The sequence below is a fragment of the Caretta caretta genome, chromosome 2 (genome assembly GCF_965140235.1).
Source record: "Caretta caretta isolate rCarCar2 chromosome 2, rCarCar1.hap1, whole genome shotgun sequence".
Classification (NCBI taxonomy): domain Eukaryota; kingdom Metazoa; phylum Chordata; order Testudines; family Cheloniidae; genus Caretta; species Caretta caretta.
The window spans coordinates 188,052,444-188,078,130 of NC_134207.1; the positions used below are offsets into that span (position 1 = coordinate 188,052,444).

Genomic DNA, 25,687 nt, shown 5'->3' on the forward strand with positions numbered 1-25,687 from the left:
CAATTTGATCTGTGTACTGTGTGGGCCAAGGGAAGCCAGAAAACACCATGAAGGTACCATCACTGATAGATGGATACTGAATGACTGAGCCAACCTCAAGGCCATATTTCATGAATGTATACTCTCAGTGGATTTGGGGAGTTACACATGGCACTTATGGTACAAGATGCTATGGATACAGAAAACTAAGGAAATTGGACGAAGAAAAAAAAGGATGAACCAAAAACGAACAATCTGATGCAATGCAAAGAGAGAGTCCCACTATCGTCTAAACGTGTAACAAAGCCACTTTTCCCTTTTTAACCAAACCTGATTAAAGGGAAGAGGAGAATGGGAATAATGTCTTCCACACTAAGTGTAATCCACTATTTCTTTTACTATAATTTACAACACTGTTTCAAAGGAATAGAAATCACCTAAATTTGAAGTGGATTAACAAAGCATTGACTGTAATTTGTTCGATTTCTATGGCACATATACCCTTAAGATAAAAACACACTAGTAACTACTGAATAACAAAATTCAGTAAAGATATAATGAATTACACTTATGTTAGGCAGGGGAAAAATATTCAATACTTATTTGCTGCACAATAGTGATCCATGTTTTTCTAAATTTAAGAAAAAAATGTAATCCTTTCTCCTGAAGAATCTAATCAGAGTGGTACATGGAATCAAAATCACTTATTTTTTAAAAGATGGTAAATATCATTAAAATTAGAAAATGGACAGAGATACAAGCACATGTTACTAATGGACTGTGAAAGACATGCTGAAAGTGTTCCAGAAATTTCAAGGGAAAGAGAGTGATCTGGTAATAACAATACACCTTCCCCGCTCCCTCACAGCATGCCCCACCCCCAAGAAGAACTTGGAGCAAATCTGAGAAAATTAAAAAGACAGACAGATAGAAAGATCATGAAGACTGAGAGTTTATTGAAGGAAAAAGCAAGGATATAGCTGGATGACAGAAATCTATTACAATGTTAGCAACCAATATATATGTTAAGTGAAGTCTGAACATCCCTTTTCTAAAAGCAATATAAGAACTCCAAATGGTTACTAGATGAAAGCAATCATGAAAACAGAAATGATACCACTTAAAAAGAGTACTATGGCTATAGAATCATCTGAGTAGGTGCAGCATGCCAATTTCTTCATGGAAAACAATAAGCTTTATCTCCATTGAAAATAATCATGAGAAATGCTCTGTCTGCTTGAAGATCCATTCATTTTATTTTTAAAGGAAATGCTGCAAGTTCACTGGTGAAATTAAAACGTGCATGAACCATTTCACGAAATATTACAGTTCTGTAAAAAACAAAATCCCAAAAACAAAGAACAAAAACACTAAGCAGAAGGGAAGCTCCTAACAGGATTTACATAATTGCACACATGAAATCACACTATGGCAAAACAGCTGATGAAAACTGAAAGCATTCAATAGAGCCAGGCACACACAACACACCGATGGAAACATGCTTTAAGCTCTGAAAAGCAACAGCACTGATATTCTAGTTCTGAGTACAGACCACCAATTATCTTGCTTTGTTTTGTGATGGGGAGAAATATAAGAAGCTTGGCTGAAATCAAATAAGTCATTTACACGTGAGACCAAAGACTTCATAGTTTTCGAACTCAGGTCCAGATGTAAAAAAGTTGAGACCCAATCCTGCAAACACTTACTTACTTATGTCAGTCGTTCCATCAAAACTAACTTCATGAGAATAAAAATATTAACATACATACCTGTTTTCAGGATTGGGTCTGATGCTCCCCAGGTCTGCTCTGATAAATTTAGATACTTTCCCCGCCAGCCCTCAATACTCTATGCATACATGATGTGCATGAAACATTAATAATGGGATTCATTTCAGTTATACAACAGCTCTACTGAAATATTTTTCAACTATGTGTTCTTGACTATACTCTCTATGGTGTGGTTTATTTGTTTTTATGCAATGCACCTTCTTTAAGGCTTATGGAGAAATTTACTTTAGTTTTTAAAAGAGTTCAAACCAACAACGAGGATGACTATCTCTAAAGTAAAAAGAGTATGTATTATAGAGGTTTCCTGCTTTCTGGTGATGGATCAGAGACCACAGAGAGTCACTAAGAATAACAAATAAAGGCCGAGGCCCTTTATTATCACCTTCAAGGGGCTTCACAATTTGAAGTTTCTCTGGCAGGTAGGAGCGACTGCTGATGGACATTCCTGAATATCCAGTGAATTCTGAAAACCTGGAGTGAGTTCCCAATGACATGATGCTCTCTGTTGGTGTAATGGAACCACTTCTCCCTTCACTCTTCTCCGCCAGTTCCCGTAACTTCCTGTCCTGTTCTTCTTCAAAGAACCTCCGCTCTGAGAGGTAATTCTCTCGCCGAAGGGACAACCTTCGAAGAGCTGTCTCCAAGTCACTAGAACCAGGTGTCCCCGGAGTTCCAGGCTTCTTATTCTTGTCTTCATTTCTAAACACAACAAGAAAAAAGAAAAAGAAGGAAAACAGCTTAAAACAGCTTAAACTTCATCTACTATTTCCCAGGCATTCAACCACCAACATGGTCTTACGCTCGTCACATCTCAAAACATGCTAGTCTTACAGTGAAGTCTGAGAGGACACACTTGTCTTGTCTTGAAAATGGTGTCCAATTCTGCATACCAAGGCAAGGACATGAAGTAAAGTTAATTTTTTAGCCTTGGAATACATCTTCCACTACTTAAACTCATCTGCTTCTGATGTACAGTGGAAACCTCTTCCCTGCCACAAACCACGATGGAAATAGATGTGTCAATTGAAGACCCAATCCTACAAAGAGTTGAGAACCTTCAAAGAGGTGCTGATCCCCCCCCACTTTCCCAATTCCAGTGAAATCAGTGGGGACTGAAGGTACTCAGAGCCTTACAGGAGCACCCAGATTATCAACCACGAAAGGAATACATTTTGCTGGTAAATAGCCACTTGTTTTGTGAACTATTTAATAATAAGCATTTTACTAGAAAGTATGCTCCGTGTTGTAAAACATACCGGGGAAAAACAAATATTGAATGAAGAGCAAGGCTCTGACTAGTTTTACTTACAAGTTTTTATAAGTCACCTTCACGTTCTTTAGGATCGAGAGAGTTAGCTATAACTGCATGTAGAACAAACCTCTCACGTTAATTCAAACTGGTGAAATACCATTTGTTAAGAATGTTGGCTTGCATTTTCAAAAGTGACTAGTCATTTTAGATGCCTCATTCTGTTGCACTGAAAATCAGGCTCCCTTTATCATGCTGTCTCAGGTTGAGTGCTCAAACATTGATGCACACTATCTAGCAACTTTATAAAATGTAGGCCATTATGTTAATCTGTGACAAAATGATTTAAAGGGAAGAGATAAATATTAAAATGCTTTGCCTGCCTCATATATATTAGAAAACAATTGTGCAGCCTAGCTAGGTAGTACTGACCCAATGTCAGAGGATTCTGTTTCTAGAATGATGCTATTGGTCTTGTTGTCTATCACATTGTTGGAGATGTCTCCCCCATAGAAACTGGAACGTGGAGTGCTGGTACAGCTAGAAATGACTGAGTTCATTGCAGAAGACTGGTTAGATCCTGGGATATTCATTGGAGATGGAGTCAGGGATCTCTGCTTGACAACCTGGTTTATGTTTCTCACAGTCTCAAAGACCCGCTTCTGGTGACTGATAAAATACACATATAGTCAGTAACCACAACACCAAGCAAAATTGTGCCTTCAAACACTGAGTATTAGAGAAACAGGAATGGATCAGTACTGATCAATTATATCACAGTTACACATCCAGTCTTGACACCTTTCCTAACATACTTTTGGTCTGATACTTGCAATAGTCAGGTTTCCAAAACATGATTTGTGCCAAAACAACATTCAAGCCAAACCATGCAACATTCTCTCATAATTCTGAAGTACAGTTCAATTTTGAAACATTAGATGTTGACCTATTGTAACCTTGTCTTTTTTTTTTAATAGTCAGTTTATTTTATATGCAGGAAGAGGATACAGCAAGTCAGTAGAGACTGTCAAGGTTGGTAAGCTTCAATTCTGACTTACTTTTAAAGTTCTCTCTCTCTTTTCCCATAATCCTTCTGACTTATAACGGTTTTCATTCAAGAGTAAAATAAGGGGGGGAAGTTTTGACAGAGATTTAAAAAATAAACCTGTTCTACCGCAGATGGCATGTCACAAGAGGCCCCACCGCGTGGTTCAACCAGAACTCAGACTACAGACACTTATCGAGGCCCCTCCCTCATCCCTCCCCCCACCAGCTTCCATTTTCCACAGCTTTGCAAGGGTATAATAATTAATCAGGAGATTCATACGAGCGCTTTATGATGATTCATATTTGTTTGTTCAATTGGTGTGTACTGAACAGCTGTGTCCTTAGTGCAGAAGCTCTATAACAACATGCCTTAAGTATCTCAGAAAAGTGTGAGCATCCCTAAAATAGCATGACTTTGTCCAAGAGGATTGCCTTTTTTGTTCACTATTAACAAAGGCAAACATATAACAGGGGGAATGTAAAAAGACAAAGTGGATAATAGAGATAATATTTCACTGACAAATAGCTGGATGGGGCTGGTAGTAGTAGCACAAAACATTAATTAGATGCAGTAAGAATCTGTGGATGAAAAGGTACATTAAATAAGACCTACAAACTTATTTGGGGGAGGGGGGTCTTATCTATACTAACGGAGCTTGATTCTTTTTTCATTCAGACAAACACAAGTCAGGCCTCAATGGAGTTATATCAGTGTGTTAGGAGAATCAGGTCCCATGCAGTTTGTATGAGAAACACGTGGCTTCATTTTGCTCAAGCTTCATTTGTGCCTATAAGCTCAGACTCAAAGTGCACTTAAACAAAGTACTTGAAGTTAAGTGTTTTGTTGAATCAGGGCTTCATCTTCTACTCTCCCTCCCTTCTTTGGAGAGCTCAGGCTAAGTCAGGATACAGCTCAATCAGGTTCTCCTAATTAACATTAGTTTACTCCAAATTACTTCACCTATTTATAAAAGTGTAGGCTGGTTAGACTTGTTGCAGATTATATACAATTTACATCAGTAGGGAAGGCCCTTTCTTTTCTGTCAAGTGATCCCAACCTTGGTCTACAATGGATTTAGGCTTTGGAATGAACAACAGTGCTGCACTCACCTCACCTTAAACCAAGATTTTGTTTACAGTAGGGAATTTTAGCTAAACATATTGTCACTGCTGCTACCACTCCTAACAGGTTTGATGGACATGGGAGGAAAAAATGCCAGAATGTGCTGAGGCCTTGTCTGCATGAAGACTCTCACTTGAGATGCGCAGTCAGTCAGCACACTGTTGGGAATTTCTGCTATTACTCCCTAGGGAAGAGAGGGGACCAAGTGACTTATCCCAAATCATTACTCAGGCAAGTCTAATAGGGTAACAGTTCAAGATTATCCCTTTCACTCCCTGTTTCAGTATGCACATTTCCATCACATAAGAATTAAAGCAATAATTTCTGGGGGAAATATATAATTAAAAGCTCACATCTTCCTTCAGGGGGACCTACAAAAAAACAAGCAGGCAATCTGTTTCCACTCCTGCCTGTGCCCAATAGATTATGGGCAAGACCAAACTTTTCCTTCCAAACCTCCAATTTAGCTATTTACTCTCACCTTTCACAAGACCAACACAGAGAAGTTTACAAGAACTTTTAGGGCAAATTTACATAGCAGATTTTACAGTGCCATGTGGTAGTGTTATTAAACACTTTGCTGTAGATGGGACCAAAGAACGTTGCAACCTTTTAACTGATCTGTAGAAATCCGTAAAGTGGTTTTAACACAATTTAAATCAGGTCTACACAGGCAAGCCCAAACTGTATTATAATGTGACAGGTCACCTAAAGTGTTCTATCAAGAGGCATGGTTGTATTTATTGTATTAAAAAGGCCCTTAGAGAGCAGGACCCTTGTAAACTTTACATTTAGAATGAAACAGGAAAATGAGGAAACATGTTAAAGGAACTCATTCACCCATCAAAATGCATGGCACAACTGACAGGTCATGCTTTCAGCCTGCATCCTTTCTGGAGAAAAAGTGATTTTATGTTTCATTAAAAGACTGCTTTATTTTTAAATTTCTCTTTTTTAAATATGGGTTTAGCACTACTGAAAAATGTAAGACAGCAAAACTGAAGATGAGAGTCCTTTATCCACAACAGTGAAAGCTTCCCCAAACCACGATGTCAATGTTCCTCAACCCTGACCTAGAGGAACCACCTCTAGGGATTAGAGGGCAGCTCAGCTTCCAGGCCTACTGTCTTTTCTTGGAAAAAACAAGTAAGCAACTACTGTGATGACAATTTTTGTGATGTGGGACAGCAGTCCACTAGGAACTGCATTTAGAAAGTCTTCATTTCACTCTGGGATCACTATTCTTCTGTCAAACAATAATACATTTTGGATACAATCAACTGCATCAACTTTTTTTTTCATACAGAACATAGGAGCCAATTGTATTGATCCTACGTTATGTCAGGAGAGTCTGGCTCATCCAGTTGCAGTTCTTTTCGCATTGATCCTTCTATCTCTGCTGCCAAAGAGTCCTATCAAAAACAAACAAATTCTTGTCATATCATGAAATTAATATTCCCAAAATTTAGTAAGATTTCTAGCAAGAAAAGAAGTTCTAAAATTAAAAACAGATTTCAGTGTTGGGAGACTAATCAAAAAATCTGAATGGCCGATGTAATAACAAATAATAATAACTATTTTGTACTTCTATAGTGCCAGCCATCGGATGAGTGCTTTACAAACATTATTGCAAATGGCATCACAACACCCCTGCAAGGTAGAGAAGATGAGATGAGGAAATGGAGGTACAGAGAGGTTAAGTGACTTGCTCAAAGATGCCAAGAAAATGTATGTGTACAGGTGATAACAGAACCTACATCTCCTGATTTTCAGACCTGTATTTCTGACAAAAAATTATGCTTCCCTTCATGTACAAGTCATTACATATTTAAGAATAGAGTGGGTGGGTTTTCCCCTCACTTTTTCTTTCACACATTAAAACTAGAATATATTCATAGGTTTTCTTTCTTTAATGTACTGCTTATAAAATTGTAATGGCTACCTTGGCACAATATGTTTCCAAGGTTATTAGTGTCTCAGCAGTGTTTAAAAACTCTGGGCTGCATTTTGGGCCATTAAGTCTTTATAGCTGGACACTAATCCCCTAAAATGGACCAACATTTTATTATTGCTTAGTTAAACACTAGTAAGTCCCCACATCCATTAAATGCTTAACAACCAACATCCTAAGTGACTTTCTTTTTCCTGACTAATTAATCATTTGGAAAAAAAAAATTGTAACAAAGTATACAACTCCTTCTTGCTCTTGCATTTCACAAGCAGCTATACGTGTACAATAACCATCCGTACTTGAGGAGACCCGGATCTTAAATGTATTTTAAACTGGCCCATACTTGATATTAAAAAGGGAATGTAAAAAAAGCAAGCTCTAAACTTTACTGGGGATCTACTATATGTGTATGAAGATGCTCTAGTCACAAGAAGTTGTTTATTGCTCTCTCTCAATAGTGGGAAATGGAGAAACAGTGAGAAATGGAGAAAATGACAGAGCGCCAGATTCTGCTGCTAAGTTACACTGGTGTAACTAACACATCAACACATCTTCACTGCAGTCACTCGGTAAATCTGTGCTACTGTCATCAGTGGGATTACTTCAGAGATCCATACCAGTGTAACAGGGCAAAATTGCTCTGGAAAAGTTTTATGGAGTGTTTTTCATTATTTGTATTGCAGTAGTGCTTTGAGGTTTCATGCTGATCATAAACCCAATACACTGGGCACTGTACACGCACATTTAAACATCTTCTCACCATGGGGAAGAGGCCTAGCGAGTGATAGCGACGTGATATGGCATTCGGCATGGTCTTGTTCCGAAGGTTCTTCAGCTCCTCCTGCGCCTCATGAAGCATTTCCATGCACTCTGCATACTTGTCTTCCAGCTCCCGCAACTGTAACAAGCATAGTCAGAAAGATTCCAACACACTGTGGGCAGCACAATTGCCCTGCAAGTGCCACAATTACTTTAATTACTGGGGGTGGGGAAACTGTTTAAAAAGAGAAAAAATGCTGTATTTACACGTAAATTGCAATAACTAGATATTATTATATGTGCATATGGAATGCGCATGCAACAAGTATAGCACCTAGAATGGAAAAAACTATAAGAGATAAAGAACATTTTAATGAGATTTTTAGTGTTCTAAAGTATTTAGATAAAATCTTAAATCAAGGCCATCCTAAGACAGTTTTCCATAACTACTTATATTATATGTTAATCTAATATTTAAATAGTGTCCTTTAGCATAACGTGTGTGTGAGAGTGAGAGAGAGAGAGAGAATGTAGTGCCCATGAGAGGTAACTGATGGACAATTTTGGATTGTCCTTTGTGAGTACAGTAAATGCAAATTTCCCCACGTTGTCCCTCACTCTGCTAATAGGCCTAACCCATAATATAAAACCAACCATGACAGGTACAGAAGGTAGTTATACCTCCTATCCTATTTCAATCCTTGTTTTCCCAAGACGGCCAACAAGATCGCCATTTCATGTCAATTTTGTGTGCTTGGGGGCACACTTGTACACATGAGTATGGGAACAGGGACCTGTCTGAGAGGAATGCACTGGGGCATCGAGAAATGGACTGGGACCAAGAACTCATTTCACATAGACCATTCATGAGGTGCCAACAGCTTTTTTTGTTATTAACAGTCTTGGTTGGATTAAACTAGTAATTTAGAAGTGAAAAGCTGCTGTTCTATTACCAAATCACTCTAGTATTTTACTTCTTGATACTTACTTCTGCCGTGAGCTGACGCTGGGCATCTTTAGCTGCTCCCAAATGCTGGACAAGTTCTTCATTTTCGACTGCACACTAAAATACACCAAACAATGGTAGACACACTAATACGATTACATAGTTTTTTTTCCACGACAGCTGTTAATTATGTGAATAGTGAAATTCTCCCACCCTCCTCCCTGCAGGACATTTATATTATATATGTATCCGCATTGGCTAAAAGGTCATGAGACTGCATCTAGTATTAAAATATTTCTCTCCAAATTCACATCTAGGCCCTGGAAATCAATGGATATCTTCTATCTGAAACAGCTGTGGTGAAATCCTACCCTGCTGAAATCAATGTCAGAATATCACCTCTAATTACTCAAGATGAATTTAACCATTGTTTTTGATGCATTATATTTAATATGAAATGGGAAAAAATCAGGTATCCATATCTTCCTTAAGAAAAACCTTAAAGGCAGGTCTGCTTTTTACATTAAAAAATGACCTCACAAAAGATTTAAGTCAAACAAGACTGTCACATATGGGAGAGTAAGGAAAAGTTCCTGAGGGGTGTAATAAACATTATTGCTTACAGATTTTGCCTTTTTCTGCAGATCAACTATCTGAGAAAGGAGATGGGTGATCTCTTCCTGCTGCCGGGCAGCATCTTCAGTTTTCTTTGCTAACTCCTCCGAGATACTGGAAATCTGGATGTTTGCATCCCCTTTTAACAAGAGAGAAGGGATCACAACTCAATGCCCACTGTCTATACAAAGAGGAACTTTATGCAGAATGTTGCTTAATTCAGTAGAACCTTTTTCCAAAGCACAGAAAGATACTTCCTCAAAGAGACATTAATAAATAAAATAAAATAAAATAAAATAAAATAAAAATAGAGAACCGATGCCGCAACGTGGGCTGTATACTTGCTAACAAGATTTCCTATTGTGGACAAAATTGCCATCTTGCAAATACAGTGAAGATGGTGCGCCAAGGCTGCATATTAAACTGTGATAGAAACAGTAAAGTTGAATGGTAAAATTCACCGTAAAATTGTTTGCACATTGAAATGCACTGAAAATTCGAAACTTTCATTCTGTTTCACTGTAACTGGGTTTCACTGTAATATTAAGACATGTTAAAGAGCCAGGACAAACCTATCTTTCCCAAGAACAGAAAGATGGGTACATTAGCTTAAACTGCAGCAAAAGAGATTTAGGCCAGACATTAGGAAGAACTTCCTAACTGTCAGGGTTGTTAAGCACTGGAACAAATTACCTAGAGAGGTTATGGAATCTCCATTATTGGAGCTTTTTAAGAACAGGTTAGACAAACACCTGCCTGGTAAGTTCCAGATAGTACTTAGTCCTGCCTTAGTGCAAGGCACTGAACTACATGACCTATTGAGTCCCATCCCATTCTACATTTCTAAGCTAGAGCATTTTTTTAGTATCTTGCAATGGAAATTAATGCAAAATTTTGCTTTATGTCTATCAATAATTTCATGGCTACTTTCCTACTAACTATGTAGTAAATGAGATCTAGTTCAACTTAATACAAGAAGTTTTAGAAGTCTGAAAATAGTTTCATTTCATGCATAAACTTGAGATCCTAATGGTTTAACTCCTGCTGTGTTTTAAATTCTTTTGAGCCTGATGCTTCAACTGATAGAAAAGTAAGAACATATTTAGAGAAGATAGTTCTGTAACACTGGAAGATCCAAACTTTGCCAGTGGGGACCACACTGTCAGCCTTCCAGAAGCCTGAAGGCTGCACTTAATTTAAATTAAATGGAACAACATTTAGGTGTGGCCCAGAGAAACTGCAAGTCCCAGCAGACACTGCTCCACCAAGTTCAAGCAGCTACTGTAGAACTGAATGACCTGCACTTTTGCTACCTCTGCATATATCATAATAAAGCTGAACTGGTATTTTTGTGTTAACCACACGGATGAAATGTTAATGTATTTACCTAGCCTCCCTCACTAAAGAAGAAGAAAAGGATCTTCAAATTAAAAATGTTATGCACATTCTCTTTAAGCCTAAATTGTCTGATGTGCATTGGTACCTAATAAGTACGACTGGAAAGATGAGATTTTTATGAGTAAATGTCCATTTCACTGTACACATACAAACCAATGAAAAAATATTTCCATCAGTGATAATCTAAATTTACAGACAGGCAAAGAAAAAAAATGCTGCTTAAGAATCAGAATCCAATGATTTTTACTTTTGAATTATGCTGGTTACAAATGGACTAGTCAATGAATAGCAAAAACAGGTCTGATTTGTTGATTTAATTGTATTTACTTTTTATATTTTGACGTGATGTTGACAGTTTGTGTTTAATAGTTCATAAAGCTTTAATTTTTTTTATTCTCAATGTCATTAAATAATTGTCTGACTCTCCCATATTTACTCCCAACTCTGAACATTTAAATAAAAACCCCAAAACTTAAAACCCATAATTTCACACAACAGTGAAAATTTAAAATGGATAAAATGCTTAAAAGTAAACATTGATGTTATCAATATTATCCACTGAAACTATATAAAAAAAAATCAAATTCTGCCAAGCCTACTAATAAATCATCTGAAAGTTTCCATCTCTTTCAATGCCTGATCATTATGTCTTCATTGATGACCCATATGGATACTGTAGATATATTCTAATGTTACATTTTAGTTCAAGGACTTGTACTTTAAGCTGAATTATCTTGATATTAAATGTGGTCTTAAGTGATATAATTCCAATATGAAATGTAAAACTGACCGTCTGAAAGATGCCTCTGCCTTTCTCACACATTATTTCATAAATTAAAGGTACAAAAGTGACAAGAGTGCAGGGACTTTTTAGTCTTTTGTTTCTCTTCCCATGAGCAGTCTTAGAAGAGAGACAGATAATACTTGTAAGGAAATGAAGAAGGACCACACAGTAAATTACTCTTTTAAATGACTCATTTGTGAATTTACAGCTCAATCTAAATGTCCCTGAACACAATAATTACAGAGACAGGGGTGGGTGAGGTAATATCTTTTACAGGACCCACTTCTGTTGGTGATAAGAGGCAAGCTTTTGAGCTACACTGGGCTGTTCCTTAGATCTGGGAAAGGCATCCAGAGTGTCACAGCTAAATACAAAAATAGTGCCTTTTTCAAACCTGAGAAAGAGCTTTGTGTAGCTCAAAATCTTGCCTCGTATCACCAACAGAAGTGGGTCCAATAAAAGATATGACCTCACTCACCTTGTCTCTCTAGTATCCTAGGACCGACATGGCTACAACAACACTGAGCACAAAGTCAGGGGAAAAGGAGGGGGAATAAAGGACATACTCAGCTCTTTCACACAGTCATTTACAAGCTGCTGTTCTTTCTCTTCGTAAGTAATTGTTTCAGTCTTCAGCTGACAGGCCTGTTAAAAAGGTCCACATCAAAATATGGCACATTAGCATCTTGGTTGTTTTCTAATCTGCTGTAGTGTTTCCCTTTGCTTCAAAAAAGCAAATCCTTTTTTCAAATTGCAATTCCAGGAAGACAGCAAGAAAATCCCCACGCCCCCGGTCTCCCCTCAATCTCTAAAAAAAAAAAGAAGGGGCCAAATGAACATTCAGCATCCACAGATTTGATGCAGAAATTTGCACCCACTAGGTGTCACTATTCTAACAGGAATGAAGATGACCGTAACCACATGCATAGAGTGCACAATGTATAAATTGATCACCTGAACAGATACGTTTTGAGATCTCTAAAATAGATGAAGATATTACATGTTTAAATTAAACACTACATTTTACATTTCATCAAAAGCACTGAATACGCAATTGGACTTAAGTGTAAAGTGTTCTTTTATAATCCCTGAAGCCAGAAGACTTTCACTTCCAGCTCCACCTTAATTACCCTCACAATACCCACATAACATAATATTTACACTACTTATCTTCCCTGAGTGTTTTCATAATAAAGGTGAAGTAGACAGCACTTTGATCAAAACATATTTTATAAAAACATGACTTACATTTGTAATGGAAAGTTAATGAATTTGTGAATCTCAGAATGGTATTTCGTCTAAACTCCAATGAGAGTTTGCAAATTATAACATACCCCCAAATATTGTAAGTTCAAAAACTGAATTGAAAAATCACAAATGTAATTACTTATCTGCTACATGGCCGTCACAGTAAACATATATTAACTCTGACGGACTCCATCAACCCACAAACATGTTTTTTATTCTTTTGAACAGTGCCAAGATAAAAGGAAAAATATGAATCCACAAAAAAACAATGTTAAAATAATGTTAAAGACCTGACTTGAAACTCACAAATTAAGGCCATTTAGAGTTTAAGCTAATACTTAAATATAGAGAGAGGCAGTAAGTAAGACATTTGTGCCTATTGCTAACACTGGTATGGGTTAAGGACCTATGCCAACCTGCGGGTTCAGAAATACAGCAAGGGTCAGTCATGTTCCAACATCTTTTTTGTTTTTAGTGTGCATGAACCTCTCAGGTTTTAGGCTATAATACTGTCCCCTGACAGTTATAGAACTATGTTGTCTCTTCCACATGAAGCCTTTGCTCTGAATTTCCTGAAATTTATACGTTTCAGTTGGACTCCTAACACTACTTTAAGATCAAAATTGGTGATTTGATATATTACAAGGGGATATGTTATGTAAGATAGCCCTCCCCTGTGAGGGTTTCCATTAAAAATATTTATTTAACAATCATCATCAGACCACTGGTTTTGAAAGGGAGAGGGAAGCAGGGCTGCAAGTGTTAAAAACGAAGTATACAAGGGAGTGATTTTCACCTCTGATCTAAGCACAACATTCTCCTCTTCCAGGTCCTTGAGTTTCTTTTGAAGAGAATCCAAGTGAAAATAGTTCTGGACGGAGGAGGAAGACTCATTCCTCTTCAACCTGGTAACATAACTATTAACATTTATTTTAGGCCCATTTTACTTGAAACCTGGGAAATGACAAATGGGAAAAGGCTTAACAGAGGTTGCATAACAGCCAGAGCTGTGTGGAATTAAACCTTTTCACTTTAAGTTATTTGTGACAACACGCATTTTCATCTAATTTTAAAAGCGTACATGACAATTTTCCTCATTCCTCCCACTTCCTGTGGGAAAGTTATTCATCCACAGATATTAGGAAGAAAGCAACCTTCACATGCAGACTTACAAAAAATATACAATAGCTTCATGAATCATATTGCACATGCTCCACCGGAATGCTGCAATAACTCTGCAGACAAGTGGACAAGTTGCCATCAAAGTCTGCCATACCGGGGCATACTGCATCAACCTCAAAGTCTGCCATACTGCTCTGACAGCTAACGGTCTGGAAAAGACTGTAATCCATGTGTTATCTCCTCTCTCTGCTGTCAAATAGCGCACAATATTTTAGGAATGCCTCAAGTCTCTGCCAGTCAAAACAATGTGAGTTTGGAAGTTAGCCTTTCATCACTCGGCCAGATTCTCCCCTGCAGACAGAAAGATGGTACTGTGGGGAGGTACATGTCAGGTGGCTCACTGATCCTGTGAGGTGGTCTGTGACAACCCCAATGTGAGTTAGAGTAGCCTATGGTGTCATATGCCACTGTCCTCCTTTTTCCTTCCCTCCCCACATTGGAATCAGTCCAGTTGCTTCAATACAAAATGTGCGGCACAAGTTGGAGGTTTAAGTTATTAATGTAACTTCATTCCATTCAGGATTAATTTTGCCACCACCATCAAGGGTATCAACACGGCTCAAACTTCCTGCTAGTCTCCCTGAATGTTCAGATTCAGAAAAAGTGAACTGATCTGATAACTTACGGTGTTGAGCAGATGGACTCTGGCTCACTTTCCTCAGCAGCACTGGTATAAAACTGAAGCAGCTCATCCTTCATGGACAGTTCATGGCGCAACTGAGAAACCTGAGCAAAAAAGAGCGTAAATCTATCACTTCCCTTCCAAGCACATTAATATTTTTAATAATTAAATCAATTTGTTTTTCATCTTTCATATGTTTCCTTCAGACTAGTCAAGAGCCCACTGTACCACTCTGACAAATGGACTGGAAACAATTCTTTAACTTCTTGACAGGTTTCAAAGCGGTAGCCATGTTAGTCTGTATCAGCAAAAAAACCGAGGAGTACTTGTGGCACCTTAGAGACTAACAAATTTATCTGGGCATAAGCTTCCGTGAGCTAAAACCCACTTCATTGGATGCATGCAGTGGAAAATACAGTAGGAAGATTTTATATATATATATATATATATATATATATATATATAAATAAAACACACACACACACACACAGAGAACGTGAAAAAATGGGTGTTGCCATACACACTGTAATGAGATTAATCAATTAAGGTGGGCTATTATCAACAGGAGAAAAAAAAACTTTTCTAGTGATAATCAGGATGGCCCATTTCAAACAGTTGACAAGAAGGTGTGAGTAACAGTAGGGGAAAAATTTAGCATGGTGAAATAGTTTTTACTTTGTGTAATGACCCATCCACTCCCAGTCTTTATTCAAGTCTAATTTAATGGTGTCCAGTTTGCAAATTAATTAATGATACACCCATTTTTTCACGTTCTCTGTGTATATGTATCTTCCTACTGTATTTTCCACTGCATGCATCCGATGAAGTGGGTTTTACCCCACGAAAGCTTATGCCTGAATAAATTTGTTAGTCTCTAAGGTGCCACAAGTACTCCTCTTTTTTTTTCAACTTCTTGAAAAATCTTTAAACAGTCATTTGATTTTTTTCGTCTTTCTTTTTAAAGAAAGCAAGAATCCAATTACCCACTGCTATTAAAGGAAACAAGAGAAGGAAATGGTCTGTCTCATTTCATTCCATGACCCTGATTCACCATCCCAGGTTTACACCAGCATAACTCCATTGATTTCAATGGAGTAAAGCAGTGGTAAATCAGGCCTAGCATTTCTTTTCATCTGCATTTGACACAATGATTATAACCATCTCACTTGGACAAGGTCCCGGCCACCATTATCATCCCTGCCTTTGTGATTTTCAGACTGGATTATCATAATTCTCTTCAGATAGGGTAACCTTTGGACACCACTCTAAAGTTTTAGTTGGTGCAGAATGTAGCAGATCCACTGTTCAGTAGGTTTTGCCATAGGGTGCACATTACATGAATCCTACATAGACTGCAGAGAACTATTAGCTTCTGAATGCACTTTGACTCTGAAAAGTGATTCTACAGAAGTGGTATCATGGAATCCCATGTTTATTATATCTTACTCTGTATCAAATGTGCTCATTTTAGGAATGAAAAGGTGCCGTTTTTTCTCCCTAATTGCCAGCTCTGCAGAATCAATCTAAAGTCCAAAACCCATTTTATAAATCCTCACTCACGTGAGAGGTCCACTAACCATGAGCAACAGTTTGCAGGATGAAGCCCATTATTTCTCCTACACTGTAGGACTCTAAATATTTATTAACATGAAAACATCAATTCAAAATGAAGACAACTAATTACATCACATATTTTATTCATTAACTAGATAGAGATCATCTTATCTTTCATATGTTACCTTCTGCTCTAATGGATTAAAAGTTTTTTATTTCAGAGTAGCATTTTCCCCCTTCTGACTGTAACAGAGGAAATGAAAACTAGCTCTGATGAAAAACAGCCTGGAAAGGCTTTAAAATGAGTATGGTGGGCTCAACCCACCAAACACTGAGCTTTAAACAAACATCAAACACTAACTCAGGTGCGATATCTAGCAATTAACATGAAGATTACAAAGCTCTACTGTTTAAGAGTGACCATAAACTGCTGGTCCCTGGGCTGACAGTCTCTGCGGAGGATGAGCTAGCTAGCACTGCATTAGCTGCTGCAGGAGCACAGAACAGAGATGACTAGAAGAGGAAAGAAGTTTAGGGTTAAATAAAGTAAATAGAATAACCCAGAATAACTAGGAAGAGCAAAAACCCAACAATCTCCTTCCACTCTAACCTAGACTGACAGTTCACTTTACTCTGGCTCTTAGATCAGATTTCAAAGCAGACAGGATTAGGTTGTACATGCTAATGTCATATTTCAGCAAAAGGACAGAAATTTTGATCTTGGAGCTGCAGCATCCTTAACTTTTAAACATTGCAACACAGCACTGGGTGGGCAGGCTTTACTTGGGAAGCTACTCTCATTTGTGCTACCTAAAGGTTGAACAGTTATTTCTGCAGTCAAAGCAATTTATAATCAAGAGAATTTTCCCAATACAACATTGAAGACTTTAGTAAAATACTTCCAAAACAGCAGGTACCTGGTGACTAAAGTGCACCAACATACAGTACAGCATTTGCTTCAGTGCACTCACCTTTTGTTCTCTAGTGCCAAACAGTAGGTCTGAGTCTCAGTTTTCATAATTTAGTACTACTGGAAAGAGTTGTACAGGGTAGAAATTAGAAGCAATTAGATAAGACTGGGGAGGGAAGGGCTCTGTCCTCTTGACAGAAGGAAAAATGAAATTCAAACTGTTTTGAAGTGATCACACAAAAGCAGCTTGTTGCAGATGAAGGAGACATTGGTATTTAAGAAGAGCAAAGTAAGAGACAATATAAAGAGAAAAACTGGTCTGAAACGTGGTTTAAAGTCACACTTTTCATCAGAACATGATCAGAGTCTATTCCTCACAATGATATTTAGGTTTGAAAATGTAAAATCTAGATGTTAATGTGAGGTAACACGTGTATCAAATGAAGAGTCATGGAATAAACTGATACATGATAGTGTGGCATAAAGACTTTATTAGCATGAATATGGAATGGCTGCACTACTCATGATTAAAGAAGCCATGGCTGAGTTACACAGGTCATCCCATACACGTGCCAATAAAATCTATATATCATGCTCCACCATCAGGTATGTTGCATGTGTCACATGCTGCACTATTTTAGGAATGTTTTAGAGAGTTAAAAAGAAAATTATAGGGACTATATATTGTATCCCTCTGGCTGCAAAGTCAGTTGCCTTAGTTATCGTGACTACCAACTGAACAGGACTCAGAGGAAATCTCAAAACCTGCTAAAACTAACCTCCGATTTTCTACACACAAGTGTGATGACTTTAACCCCTAATATCATGTGCTAACAGCAAGTTGTTAGTTGCACTGGGAAGCTGGCAATTTCCTAGATGAATCATGACATTCTTTGTTTAAGAAAGCTGTTAATAACGCAGCCAAACTGGCAATGCTGTCAAAAGGTGAGTGAGTATTTAATTTGTCACCTGCCTTGGAATTTCTCCCATTGAGATCACCTCCATATATTGGGTGTATTTCCATCCATCATGCACCTGTGACTGCCTCACCCACAACTTGCTCGTTATACCATTGCTCAGATTTACCCTAACATCATGAATTCCAGAGAAGCTTCCGCAAACCACCGTTTTCTAAAAACCAACCTGTTTTCAACCCCTCCCACCAACTGTGGAATTTCTCAACCTTTCTTAATCTTCCCCCAAGAAGTGCACCCTCAAGAGGCCCAGGATGGGCAGGATTCAGCTCAAGGTCACCAAGTGTTTCTAGGAGGGATCCAGCACTCACTTTTAGCTCTTCAAGGCAGCAAGCTAACAGACATTACGTTGTGACATTTTTAGTTAATCTGGCTCTCTACTCAGGGAGATACAATAAATAATCCTGATGATAATTTTCAATGTTTCTCAAAGACATTTATAGTACCACATATGTAGCACATACAATATACATTATAGTGTTCTGTGGTGTTTTTATTTGTTTTTCTAAATCAGTACTCATTTGGGATGACCTGCACCATGTCATCCTATACACAGATACACAATATATATACAAAAAACCTACCGCATTACTATTGTTATCCAAAATTGTAATATACACACACATACAGATCACAAAAACCTTCATGCATACACACACACCCCATCAGATTCTTCCATATTTTACTGAAAAATAGCAAAACCACTGCACCATAAGCCAGAAGGTTTTAACAAATCTAGATGGGAGATACTAAGTCCCAGACCATTAGTTCTGTTTAATATCTATTTCTTTAAACCAACAAGTCACTTCGCTGCTTTCTGAAGCAGACCATATGCTGAAGCAGCATCATTCATCATGACATAGAACCCACACAGTAATTTATCCTGAGCCACCCAAGCATCTGATGGATATGAAGCTGGGTATGTTAAAGAGGCATGATACCAGAGGGGCACAGGAAGTACAATGCACATGACTTCAGTGATCATGGATCACAAAAATCTCACTTTATATGATTACACCTTAAATAGAGTGGCATGATGTTCATGCTCATCTGCAGTAGGGGAGCATGTTCAGCATTTAAGTGATTTTATTTAAAAACCAAAACTGAAATCAGCTTGAAGACAGAAAACAAGTTGGGGGTGGGGGAATGAAAAACAAATCTCTTACAGGTGGGAAAGGAGAGAAACAAACCAAGAAGTGAGAATCATTGAGCTACGTGGGGAGAAGAAACAAAAGGGAAAAAGCTGAAGGCTGTGGAAAGACAAGTGCAAGCAATGAACCCGGGTAAAAAGGGAGCTAGAGACGTGGAAGGAGAGATAAGTGAGAGAGAGATATTAGAAAGAAAGAGGGGGGGAGGAAATGTAGGGAAAGGAGGGGAATATGGTCAAAATGGGGTTTGAGGAAAACGTGCCGGGGGGGGGGAGGGGAAGAAGGGGATGAAGCAAAATAAAATAGGGACAAATATGTTTAAGAAAAGAATTCGGCCTGAGGTGGAGCAAAATCTAATGGCCCATAGTTTTCTTAAAATTTCCCTTTTTTTGAGCTCTGTAGGCCAAATGATTTCATCAGTCATATTTGTAGAATGAACTTTGCACAATATCCTACAAGAATCACTATCGTTCAGATTGGCATCCTATACACAAGTCATCAGAAAGTTAACTACACACAAGCTAAAGCTAGAAGCAAGAGTTTTTCTGGACCCACAGCATCATTATGTGTCGAGACAGTACAAGTGTGTATGACCTTACCTCTTCCCTGATATGCTCTACTTGTTCCTCAAGGAATTCATTTCTCTCGGTTAGTGATTTATTCTTCTTTAACAATGACTGGCCAATTCGAGCAGCTAATTCTAAATCCCGCTCTTTCTGTAAAAGGAAAGAAAAGAACATTGATTTCCAATGCTTTTGTTCACTTAGAAAATAACTGGTTCTCCCATGTCAAAAAAGGTTAAATCTGTGCTAGACAAAAGGGAAGAATGAATATTCTTCAAAAACAAAGAAACCAACAATTTTTGCTCATTTTCTTGTCCTATTCCTGCTTAGACTACACCTACATAATCCAGAAAAATTGACATGTACAGTTAATGAACCATACAAATGAAAGCATAACCTTGCTGTCTAATGTAAAAATGTTAATTGAAGCAAATCTAATTCCAGCTCTTTTATTCTATTTGAAAAATTACTGTCACTAACCACTCAATTTTCTCTTTGCACTTTTTGTAGAGAGCTTGTAGGCAGCTTACAGATTATATTTTAAGAGCTTCAAAAGCACAGCAAAGCACAGATATAAGCAGACAGAATACACTTGGATATGTTAATGTGCTTCTCAGTGTCTCCTCTGCTCCACTTGAAAACAAATTCCAGTAAGTGTAAAATTTATGCAGCAGCTGTAAATGTGCATTATACTATCTTTTGATAGCTTCAGAAAGAGAGGTGACTATGTTAAAGTCAGTAGGCCAAACTATAGCTTTAAGTCACTGCCTCCTGCACTCAGATAGGGACACAGGTGGAATACTTAGAGGGAGTTGATCCAGCCAACATGCCTGTGGGAGCTCTGAAGGAACTCCTGGAGATGTTGAGATGAACGAACTCAGCCATACCACCTTTTGAAAGGGTGCAATGTGCATTACCATCTCCCTGGATTGGGCCAGCTCTGTTAGCATGCCCTTCCCTGCCCCTCCCCAGGGCTGGCTAGCCCATCAGTCACACAAGTCTAAAGACATCCTGCTTCCTCCATCCAAATGCCCAAGGTAACAGGAAGAGATTCTCTACGCCCTCTCCTCCCTTGCTCACGCACACAGGACCAACCCTACCCTGTGTGGACAGTAAGCCACGCTAAATATACTACAGACTGGGGACCTGATCCTGCTAACGCACATGCCTAACATTAAACACAAGTGGTCCCAATTGATGTAAAACACATGCCCAAGTATTACCAGGACCAAGGCATTAGACAGTGAGCCCTTTTGGACAGGGCAATGAATTTAGGGTCTCTCAACTTTGCAGCACTTATTATATGATTTTGAATTAGCAAGATGCATTTTTACTGTGTTATATTTGCAAAAGTCTACATGCATTAATGGTGCAAATTTCCTGGTATATCCTTCTCTCCTCTTGTTCAGTTCCTTCCTCTTATTCCTTTCAGTTTATTTGCTAAAAGTAGCTATTATGTGCTTGTTTATTTTGACTGACAACTGTTGCACTCATTATTACTAAAATTTATTGACTATAATATGGATGATAAAGACAAAGTCTATCAAAAGAAGCTAGTGATTCATTGTCAGTGACGTGGGTTCACAATAATTTCATGTATTTCAAGTGCCTCCATGCAATAGAAGAGTAGAAAAGTAGATAGCAATTACCAGTACTGATATAATTCTTAAATAATTTAAGATAGGTTTTTGATAGTTTGCAAATCTGGTAGTGCTGTCTCTAAGTGATTTCCAATATGTCAAGCTCAGTCTACTTTTGCATTAGAAACCAAGGACCCTATCCAGCCAAAATTATGCATGGACTTCCAGACCATGAAAGTTCCAGAAGGCCATAGAAAATATGCTAATGGTGTGTAATAGGCCAACATACGCAGCTGGCCCACTGCACAAGGTCAAAATGAAAAAGAAAAATATTTGCAGAAGAGAGGAAGGAAGGCCCAGTGGATCCCCTGCCCAAGCCTGAACATCTACATGGCCATTAAACAGCCCCTTAAGCCTAAGCCACCTGGCATGGGTCAGCCATGGGTTTTTAATAGCAGTGTGCACATACCTTTGGATCTCAATTTGGGACTATGGAGATAATAGCACTTCCCTACCTCATAGGAGTGAGGATAAATACATTAAAGATTGTGAAGTGCTTAGATACTGTGACTTGTAAGATCAAATTTGAGGGGTCCCTCCTTACTATCACCATTTGGGGGAGAGGAGTGTATGCCCACACATGTACGTATGAGAAAAATAAATTTAACATGAAAATTTGGCTCAATGAGCCTCATATATTCTCTCACTGTGCAACACTAGTGAATTTAGCAAAAGATGCACCATTGTCAGGTCACATGGCCTCTTTAACAGCCAGACAGGGAAGAAAGAACTCCCTCTGCTCTAGACTGTTGGTTCAGTGCATCCCACACTGTTCCCAGGGGCTAGACTGCTACAGCTCTATAGAAATCAAGCTCAGGGAGGAGACAGGCTTGGGCAAATGCAAAATGTCCAGCTCTGCCACTACTAGAAGGGGTGATGGAAGGAACTACCACCTCAGAACAGCCAACAGTCACACAAATGATTTTGTGTTGGCTACAGCTCTATGTAAATAAACAACCACCACGTGCCTCTGGGGCTATGAGAGAATTTAAGAAATTTTCATATTCAAAGAAAACCACAGGATATTTGTAAGTTTCCAGATGGATATAATACCTGCTTACAAAACCATGCAAATGAATCTAAGCAAATGAAGAAGCAAAAGTAGCATGACCTGAATGCATAATACAAGGGTAAATAGAAGAGTTATCAGTGGCGTGCTACAGATATAATAATTCTAAGTGAAGTATCTGGGGTTTATCATGAATAGTACATAGGAAACTGTTTTTAAAGATTTCAGTTGAAAGCATAACCAAAGACCTCAATTCTACAACCAAGATACACTAATCCAGGCCCTTGTGCTCATGCTAATCCCTTTGCAGCTTCGCAGTCAAAGAATGCACCAGTTCAGGTACTTTGGGTTAGCACTGCATGAAACGGGTCTGCTGTACTAAGAGAGCTTTGTAGTGCGAAATAAATGCAGCACTACCACAATATGAAGCAGACCAAAATACAAAAGGTTTAAGTTCTAAACCAGGGATCGGCAACCTTTGGCATGCAGCCCGCCAGGGTAAGCCCTCTGGCAGGCCGGGCCGGTTTGTTTACCTGCCGCATCTGCAGGTTCGGCCGATCGCAGCTCCCACTGGGCACGGTTTGCTGCTCCAGGCCAATGGGGGCTGCGGGAAGCGGTGGCCAGCACATCCCTCGGCCTGCGCCACTTCCCGCAGCCCCCATTGGCCTGGAACGGTGAACCGCGGCCAGTGGGAACCGCGATTGGCCGAACCTGTGGATGCGGCAAGTAAACAAACCGGCCTGACCTGCCGGGGGCTTACCCTGGCGGGCCACGTGGGCACCAATGATACTGCCAAGAATGACCTTGAGCGGATCACTGCGGACTATGTGGCTCTAGGAAGAAGGATAAAGGAGTTGGAGGCGCAAGTGGTGTTCTCGTCCATCCTCCCCGTGGAAGGAAAAGGCCTAGGTAGGGAGCGTCGAATCGTGGAAGTCAACGAATGGCTACGCAGGTGGTGTCGGAGAGAAGGCTTTGGATTCTTCGACCATGGGATGGTGTTCCAAGAAGGAGTGCTAGGCAGAGACGGGCTCCACTTAACGAAGAGAGGGAAGAGCATCTTCGCGAGCAGGCTGGCTAACCTAGTGAGGAGGGCTTTAAACTAGGTTCACCGGGGGAAGGAGACCAAAGCCCTGAGGTAAGTGGGAAAGCGGGATACCGGGAGGAAGCACAGGCAGGAATGTCTGTGAGGGGAGGGCTCCTGCCTCATACTGGGAATGAGGGGCGATCAACAGGTTATCTCAAGTGCTTATATACAAATGCACAAAGCCTTGGAAACAAGCAGGGAGAACTGGAGGTCCTGGTGATGTCAAAGAACTATGACGTGATCGGAATAACAGAGACTTGGTGGGATAACTCACATGACTGGAGTACTGTCATGGATGGTTATAAACTGTTCAGGAAGGACAGGCAGGGCAGAAAAGGTGGGGGAGTAGCACTGTATGTAAGGGAGCAGTATGACTGCTCAGAGCTCCGGTACGAAACTGCAGAAAAACCTGAGTGTCTCTGGATTAAGTTTAGAAGTGTGTGCAACAAGAGTGATGTAGTGGTGGGAGTCTGCTATAGACCACCGGACCAGGGGGATGAGGTAGATGAGGCTTTCTTCCGGCAGCTCACGGAAGCTACTGGATCGCATGCCCTGATTCTCATGGGTGACTTTAATTTTCCTGATATCTGCTGGGAGAGCAATACAGCGGTGCATAGACAATCCAGGAAGTTTTTGGAAAGCGTAGGGGACAATTTCCTGGCGCAAGTGCTAGAGGAGCCAACTAGGGGGGGCGCTTTTCTTGACCTGCTGCTCACAAACCGGGTAGAATTAGTGGGGGAAGCAAAAGTGGATGGGAATCTGGGAGGCAGTGACCATGAGTTGGTTGAGTTCAGGATCCTGACACAGGGAAGAAAGGTAAGCAGCACGATACGGACCCTGGACTTCAGGAAAGCAGACTTCGACTCCCTCAGGGAATGGATGGCCAGGATCCCCTGGGGGACTAACTTGAAGGGGAAAGGAGTCCAGGAGAGCTGGCTGTATTTCAAGGAATCCCTGTTGAGGTTACAGGGACAAACCATCCCAATGAGTCGAAAGAATAGTAAATATGGCAGGCGACCAGCTTGGCTTAATGGTGAAATCTTAGCGGATCTTAAACATAAAAAAGAAGCTTACAAGAAGTGGAAGGTTGGACATATGACCAGGGAAGAGTATAAAAATATTGCTCGGGCATGTAGGAATGTTATCAGGAGGGCCAAATCGCACCTGGAGCTGCAGCTAGCAAGAGATGTCAAGAGTAACAAGAAGGGTTTCTTCAGGTATGTTGGCAACAAGAAGAAAGCCAAGGAATGTGTGGGCCCCTTACTGAATGAGGGAGGCAAACTAGTGACAGAGGATGTGGAAAAAGCTAATGTACTCAATGCTTTTTTTGCCTCTGTCTTCACTAACAAGGTCAGCTCCCAGACAGCTACGCTGGGCATCACAAAATGGGGAAGAGATGGAGAGCCCTCTGTGGAGATAGAGGTGGTTAGGGACTATTTAGAAAAGCTGGACGTGCACAAGTCCATGGGGCCGGACGAGTTGCATCCGAGAGTGCTGAAGGAACTGGCGGCTGTGATTGCAGAGCCATTGGCCATTATCTTTGAAAACTCGTGGCGAACCGGGGAAGTCCCGGATGACTGGAAAAAGGCTAATGTAGTGCCAATCTTTAAAAAGGGAAGAAGGAGGATCCTGGGAACTACAGGCCAGTCAGCCTCACTTCAGTCCCTGGAAAAATCATGGAGCAGGTCCTCAAAGAATCAATCCTGAAGCACTTGCATGAGAGGAAAGTGATCAGGAACAGCCAGCATGGATTCACCAAGGGAAGGTCATGCCTGACTAATCTAATCGCCTTCTATGATGAGATTACTGGTTCTGTGGATGAAGGGAAAGCAGTGGATGTATTGTTTCTTGACTTTAGCAAAGCTTTTGACACGGTCTCCCACAGTATTCTTGTCAGCAAGTTAAGGAAGTATGGGCTGGATGAATGCACTACAAGGTGGGTAGAAAGCTGGCTAGATTGTCGGGCTCAACGGGTAGTGATCAATGGCTCCATGTCTAGTTGGCAGCCGGTATCAAGTGGAGTGCCCCAAGGGTCGGTCCTGGGGCCGGTTTTGTTCAATATCTTCATAAATGATCTGGAGGATGGCGTGGATTGCACTCTCAGCAAATTTG

The 25,687-nt window shown here is 39.7% G+C and overlaps 1 protein-coding gene across 12 annotated transcripts in view; it reads right to left on the bottom strand.

Moving 5' to 3' along the window:
* TRAK1 (trafficking kinesin protein 1) overlaps nucleotides 1-25,687 on the bottom strand; it is a 114,847-nt gene that overhangs the window by 21,465 nt on the left and 67,695 nt on the right. For 7 of the 12 annotated variants that reach the window (XM_075125673.1, XM_048838870.2, XM_048838868.2 and 4 more), the window contains 10 exons: nucleotides 19,879-19,995; nucleotides 14,697-14,797; nucleotides 13,686-13,794; nucleotides 12,208-12,286; nucleotides 9,468-9,598; nucleotides 8,887-8,961; nucleotides 7,900-8,037; nucleotides 6,524-6,600; nucleotides 3,451-3,687; nucleotides 2,152-2,468 (listed from right to left, as the gene is read on the bottom strand). In XM_075125673.1, coding sequence (XP_074981774.1) covers nucleotides 2,152-2,468; nucleotides 3,451-3,687; nucleotides 6,524-6,600; nucleotides 7,900-8,037; nucleotides 8,887-8,961; nucleotides 9,468-9,598; nucleotides 12,208-12,286; nucleotides 13,686-13,794; nucleotides 14,697-14,797; nucleotides 19,879-19,995 — 1,381 coding nt within the window. Of the gene's footprint in view, nucleotides 1-2,151; nucleotides 2,469-3,450; nucleotides 3,688-6,523; nucleotides 6,601-7,899; nucleotides 8,038-8,886; nucleotides 8,962-9,467; nucleotides 9,599-12,207; nucleotides 12,287-13,685; nucleotides 13,807-14,696; nucleotides 14,798-19,878; nucleotides 19,996-25,687 lie in introns of all 12 variants that reach the window. The other 5 variants (XM_075125672.1, XM_075125668.1, XM_075125669.1 and 2 more) reach the window with 1 other exon arrangement.